Raw genomic sequence first — 6,998 nt, 5'->3', positions numbered from 1 at the left:
ACCCGTAATATTTGGGGTCACAAGTTTTTGCCATGAATATTTTGTGGTCAGAAAACAAAAAGTTTGGGAACCACTGTTCTAAATAATATTCAATACTGTAAACATATTTTGGTAGTACTTTACAATAACTCCACCTTACTAAAGTACTTTTATATGAACATTTACATACACAGTATATAGAGTAGTTAATTCAGAAGTTTTAAATATGATTAAGCAATGTTGGTTTTGGAATTAATTAGCCTTTATAGGTATAGCATTAATAAATGTGTTAATTTATAGCTTGTTAATTATCAATCATCTTTAATTAATGCTCTTTTCAAGTTAACAAACTGTTTATTAATGATTAAATAAGACAAAATAATGTGTAGTTTTTTGGAAAGTGTTATCCATATTGTAAAGAGCTAATTAAGCTCATTTGCTATTTAATTTAATCAAAYCTCCCAGTTTATTTTAAAACTACATTGTGCTCTTTGTCAGACCCCACTGCCCGCCGCACAGCCAAAGCTGGACCAGCTGCCCGCAACCGCTACGCCAGCCAGTGGACCCTGAACCGGCCCCAYCCCCCTGTCTCCTCCCACACTCTCAACACAGACTGGAGGCTGGCCACGCCCAGGGTCACCGGTTCTGTTGACAAGGAGAGTGACAGCTACAGCGTCAGCCCATCTCAGGACACAGGTACTAACACCTGAGAACTGTGTGTTAACTTGGTTTCTAACAAAAATAACCATTTACTTTGATGAAGTCCCAGCTCACTGACTCTGCTACTGACATTGATCTTTCCTTGAACTCCTCGTGGCGTCCAGACCGAGCCCGCAGCAGCATGGTGTCGACAGAGAGCGCTTCCTCCACCTACGAGGAGCTGGCCAGGGCCTACGAGCACGCCAAAATGGAGGAGCAGCTGCGCCACGCCAAGTTCACCATCACAGAGTGCTTCATCTCCGACACCTCCTCAGAGCAGATGACAGCAGGCACCAACGACTACACCGACAGCCTGACTTCCAGCACGCCGTCAGAATCAGGCATCTGCCGCTTCACYGCTTCCCCACCCAAGCCTCAGGACGTCAGCCGGGTCATGAACATGGCCGTGCCCAAAGCCCACAGACCGGGTGAGACCAGGCGGTCCGGAGCCTCAGCTGTGTTTGCACATGGCCACACGCTAAAGCCTGAAACATACTCGCTCCGACACCGACGGGTCGACGCGCGGTCACGTGGTTGTTCGGCTGTCGTTTTCGCACAGACCTTTCATAGTCCCTATGACATCCCCACGCCGAGTTCAGGAAACCCCCCTCCAACTGAACCATACGTCACTGCATGGAGTTCCCCCGCAACAGCCGATAATACAGATTAAAAAGTCAGACTCGTCACTCACCCGACGTATTTATCCACATCTGTCCTGGTTAAAGCTCCACAGTTTTTATCAGTCAGATTCCTCCGTGCACAASGTCTGTTTTATCTCCATTCATGAGTTTTTCACGGAATGACCATCTTTATAAAACTCTACTTCCTGATGTCGGCTCTGGGAGCGAGTCTGGGTTTTTCCCCCTCTTTTTTTTACAGAGTGCAGCACAAATAAACATGCCCATGACCAATCAGACCAATCACACATTACCGTCGACACGGGATGGGGGGGGTCAAAAAGTTCTGCCGGCAGGTTGTGCCAAAAGGGGCTGTGGACACGACACTGAGAAACCCGGTGACATAATTTTCGTCATTAAACTGCGACAACCCGTGCCGACGTCAGCAGTTCGCAGCGAGTATGTTTCAGGCTTAAACCTCACATTATTGTAACTAAAACGTGGTGTTGTAGAAACATTTATTAAAAAGGCAGAAACACGTGGATGAAACAAAGTGTACTGCGTGGTGCCTGTCAAGATGATTTAATAACACTTGCACCCCCACTTTCAGGATGATAAGTGCATTGCTTCCTCAGGTCAACGCTTAAGTATTCACTTAGCTGAGAAATGGCTTTGTTAGCAAAGTGTCCATCATTTGAGATCTTTTCAGGTATTCCCCAGCGGGGAATTATTTCCGATAACAGTAATCTGGCGACATCAGAAGCAGTTTGTGTAGATGTTGGGAAAGCTTCAACCCATTTTGACCACATGTCCACAAAAACCACACAATACTTTTTCCCTTCAGCTGGACTTAACGCAATGAAATCCATCATTAAGTGTTTGAAAGGTCGTGAAGGATGGGCAGCTTGAGCAGGTTTGATGAGTCTTCCTGCATTTTGTTTAGCACAGATCATGCAGGACTGACAGTAATTCTGAGCAACAACTGTGAAACCAGGGGCAAACCAGTAAGTATTTACCATAGAAACCATGCCAGATTTTAAAGCATGGTCCAAACCATGGGACAGTTTTGCAAAATGATTGAAAAAATGTTTTGGCTGACGAGGTTTAGAGTTCGGCCCCACCCAGGTGTCATTTTCAAAAGAGCAGCCTGCTTTCCTCCAGGCCTGTCTCTCTGGTGCTGTGGCAAAGCTTTGCATGTCTCTTAATGAGCAGGCTTCTGCAGCCTTATCTTCAAAGAATGTAAACACCTGCGGGCCCAAGGCCGCCAGCCTGGCAGCCTTATCAGCGTTTCTGTTTCCAACAGAAATTGGGTCACAGCCTCTCGAATGAGCGGCGCACTTGCAAACAACAATCTGTGAGGGCAAAAGGATTGCTTCCAGCAGAGCAGACACCAACCAGCGTATGGTTCAAGACTGGTGAACCGTCAAATTTCAGAAATTTTCAGTGTTTCCAAAGAGCCCCAAAATTATGCACTACGACAAAAGCGTACCTGCTGTCTGTGAAAATATTGACTCTTTTGTTTTCAGCCCACCGGCACACTTCAGTCAGAGCTATCAGCTCAGCTGCTTGAGCTGATAAACTGTGGATAAAGACACTTCACCTGCCTTGCCTACTGATGATGGTCATGATGGTGGTGCTGGTGCATGGCAGCCCCACCTCTGTCCAGCACCCCAGGGCAGCTGTAGCTTTAGCTTACTGCTGTGAATGTGCGTGGGTGGATGTCTGAAGTGTAAAGCACCTTGGGGTCCAAGTGGACTTGATAAGGTGCTATATAAATTCAAGCCATTTACCATTTAGGTTAGGTTAAGGTCATTGCACCTTTCTGTCTTGATCTTAGCTTTCTCTTCCATGGTGGCCAAGGCTCCTTATTAGTTAGTTGTAGTCTTGATCTTCTAGCCAAGCAGTTCAAGATCTTCTGTTGATGAGATGTATACCAGCTCACTGGTCTCTGCGATGCTTACTGGGGATACTAAGCAGTTCTGCAGTCAAATCTTTCTGATGAGACTTTGTCTCTTAGCCTTGGCAGGTGGTGCAGGTCATAGATTTTTAATGTGCTCATGCTATTGCTCCTCAGGTCAGCTGGCTTTAAATTCAGTGAGTGCTTTTTTCATGGTTCCGACATCCTTCCTATAGAGCATGTGCAAAGCATTTCAMCAGTACTGTACAAGAAAATGGGATTCTTAAAGAAAACAAGTGTCTTCCTGGATGYAACTCAGGTCTATKATGYGGGKGTCTCTGCAGTTGGYCAGGTCTAAGTTCAGCTCAAAGAATGAGGTCATCTGACTACCTTAATGTACTGAATGACCAGGTTATTCCATCAATTCAATTCAATTCAATTCAGTTTATTTATATAGGGCCAAGTCACAACATACGTTGTCTCAGGGCACTGTACATCAAAGAAGAACAATCTAAAAAAGAAACCAGCAGATGGTGTTGAATCACTTCATCACAGTCTCCCATCCTGAGCAAACRGTGGAGAGGAAAAACTCCCTGCTAATCAGGAAGAAACCTCCAGCAGAACCAGGCTCAGGACAGGMGRCCATCTGCCTCGACCAGCTGGTTGAGGGACAGGAAGGAGRCACAGGTAAACACAGAAGAACTGGTCCAGGTGCACCTTCTTCTGGAAAAGAGACAAAAAGAAAAAACATGTTATTGATAGAAATAATTACAATAAACATGTAGAGAAGAGAGACTAAAGACAACAGCAGAGTGAGGACATGTGTTCATTTTGTGCTCCAGCAGTCTAAGTCTATAGCAGCAGAAATGAAGAATAATTCAGGAAACCTAAGTCTAACTATATGATTTATCAAAAAGGAAAGTCTTCAGTCTCATCTTAAAAGTAGACAGAGTGTCAGCCTCACAGACAGAAACTAGAAGTTGGTTCCACAAGAGAGGAGCTTGATAACTGAAAGCTCTGCCTCCCATTCCACTTTTAGAAACTTGAGGAACCACAAGTAAACCTGCAGTCTGAGAGTGAAGTGCTCTGTTAGGAAAGTATGGAACAATAAGAKGTTTAATATATGATGGAGCTTGGTTGTTSAGAGCTTCCCTGATAGCTCTGCCATATTCCAAGATGACAATGCCAGGATTCATTGKGCTCTTATTGTGAAAGAGTGGTTCAGGGAGCATGAGACATCATTTTCACACATGGATYGGCTCCACASAGTCCWTKRAGAATCTTTGGGATGTRCTGGAGAAGGTCAGACTCTACYATCATCAATGTAAGATCTTGGTGARAMATTAATGCAACACTGGATGAAATAAATCTGGTAACRTTGTAGAAGCTTATCAAAACARTGCCACAGAGAATGTGTGACATRATCAAAGCYAAAGGTGGTCCAACCAGGCCGTGTYAATAAGAGAACTTTGACTTAACAACAAACTAGGAAGGCAAGAACAAARCCAGGTCCACTAATGAAATGACAAACTGAACCTCTTCTCTTGTGTTTAAAAAATATCAAGTGTAGCAGCAATCTCAGATTACCAGCCATAATCCAGAAAAACATATCAAAGTGATGAAGACCATAAAGTCAAACCTCTACGACTCAAACCATCCAGAAAGTGGCTGATCTAACAGCAGTCAGATGACARCAGTTAGCAGAACAGGATGCAGCTAATGTTTTTGTCTTTTCCTTTGAACTGACTGAGCTGTGTGTGTTTGTGTGTCGTCCTGCAGGAGGCGAGCTGGTTCACCTTCCTCCGTACCTGCGCATGGACTTCCTGTTGAACCGAGGCATGTCCTGCTCAGCTTCGTCCAGGGGGACAGCTAGTGGGGAGAGAGCAGCCATGGGGCAGGCGTGTCTCGAGCCCCAGAAGAGTCGCTCACTAAAGCGGCCCTCTCGCATGGCACCCCCAACGCCCACAGAGGCCCCTCAGGCCAGCAGGGACCCAGCAGCTCAGTGGCAGCCCGGCTCCGCTGCCACGCTCCCCCACAGAGAGGGCTCAGAGCTGGCCCAAGCTGCCAAGCTCAGYACCTCACAGGAGTCCCTGCTGGACTCCAGAGGACATCTCAAACAGAGCAGCAACCCCTACGCAAAGTCCTACACACTGGTATAACAGCAGGAGGACTTGGGGTCAAGGACCGGGGGCGGGACTAGAACTCACTCTAACACTGGACTTAACACTCAAGTGCAGTAAAGTGACTCTCACCACGCAGTTCTGTATATATGTGCCCTCCGTTCAGGGGCGGGCTCACTTTTACTAATCTTATTTTCTTTTCTTTTAGATGTTTCTTTTTCATCTTTGTATTTTTTTTTTGTTTGTTTCACTTTGGGAAAAAATCTCAGTCATCAGGAATGCCTCCAGCTGGAGCTTTGCCAAACTGAGTAAGAAGAAAGCGTTATTTATTCTTGGTCATTTGATATTATTAATCAGTGATAAYTAATTGTTACTTGTCAGCTATAAACAATATTTAATTACAGAGTATCAAATGATCTGTTTTCATCATTATGTTTTCTTAAGAACCTGGACATTGTTTCTGATTTTTTAGTTTCCTGCTGTCAAAAATGACCATTTGGAGTCATTTTTTTCCTATGGAATATCCTCCTGAAACACTGAATGAAACCTCAGGAGAATCTTGGAATGAAAGCAATTGACACCTGTCCAAACTTTTCAGCTGCTCTCAAATTGTTACTTTTTTGAGAATTTAAAAAAATCATTTTCCTATGGATGCATGGGGACTGACCATCTGAAGACGACGAGGATTCCGGTCATGGCTGGACAATCCAGTCAAGCATTTTGTCACACTATGAAATGATCCAATGTGAAGATTTATTATTCTTATTACTATAAATATATATATAAAAAGAGAAATCACTTTTATTTGTGGATATTACAGGGAAGAATTGATTTGGTTAATAAAGTCCTTAGTCATGTTTGCACATATCTTGTTTTAATTAGGAAATGAARTCTGTTAATCTTTTTCTGTGTCCCATACTTGATGGTGCAATATGAAAAAAAGAYATGACAAGTATATAAATACTACTGAGCTATAGTGTAATGATGAGAAATTACTATGTTGTGAGTATACTGACAGAGCTGGTCTGCTCCAGCTGCTGTATTCAGGTGTAGTTTACCAGGGAGGTAAATGATGTTAGCTAGAACACGGAGGGCTAGAGAGCTCAAGGTTTGCACTTAAAGGCCCCACTCAGTGTGTCCAAGATGGACCGAGGTCTGCAGAGACCACTCAGTGTGTCCATGGATGGACTAAGGTCTGCAGAGACCACTCAGTGTGTCCATGGATGGATTGAGGTCTGCAGAGACCACTTAGTGTGTCCATGGATGGACTAAGGTCTACAGAGACCACTTAGTGTGTCCATGGCTGGACTAAGGCCTGCAGAGACCACTTAGTGTGTCCATTGATGGACCGAGGTCTGCAGAGACCGCTTAGTGTTTCCATTGATGGACCGAGGTCTGCAGAGACTACTCAGTGTGTCCATGGATGGACCGAGGTCTGCAGAGACCACTTAGTGTGTCCATTGATGGATTGAGATCTGCAGAGACAACTTAGTGTGTCCATGGATGGACCAAGGTCTGCAGAGACCACTTAGTGTGTCCATTGATGGACTGAGTTCTGCAGAGACCACTTAGTGTGTCCATGGATGGACCGAGGTCTGCAGAGACCACTTAGTGTGTCCATTGATGGATTGAGATCTGCAGAGACAACTTAGTGTGTCCATGGATGGACCAAGGTCTGCAGAGACC

At 44.7% G+C, this 6,998-nt stretch overlaps 1 protein-coding gene across 1 annotated transcript in view; it reads left to right on the top strand.

Annotated features, from left to right (window-relative positions):
- LOC106528986 (Down syndrome cell adhesion molecule) overlaps window positions 1–6,175 on the top strand; it is a gene marked incomplete at its 5' end in the record, with an annotated part of 83,255 nt that extends 77,080 nt beyond the window's left edge. The window contains 3 exon segments of the mRNA XM_014024282.1: window positions 478–675; window positions 804–1,106; window positions 4,972–6,175. Coding sequence (XP_013879736.1) covers window positions 478–675; window positions 804–1,106; window positions 4,972–5,351 — 881 coding nt within the window.
- Window positions 6,176–6,998: the final 823 nt, after the last annotated feature.

This window comes from Austrofundulus limnaeus, unplaced genomic scaffold (genome assembly GCF_001266775.1).
Source record: "Austrofundulus limnaeus strain Quisiro unplaced genomic scaffold, Austrofundulus_limnaeus-1.0 Scaffold416, whole genome shotgun sequence".
Lineage (NCBI taxonomy): Eukaryota > Metazoa > Chordata > Actinopteri > Cyprinodontiformes > Rivulidae > Austrofundulus > Austrofundulus limnaeus.
Note: the sequence above shows the minus strand (reverse complement) of the source record. Positions and strands in the feature narration are given on the sequence as shown.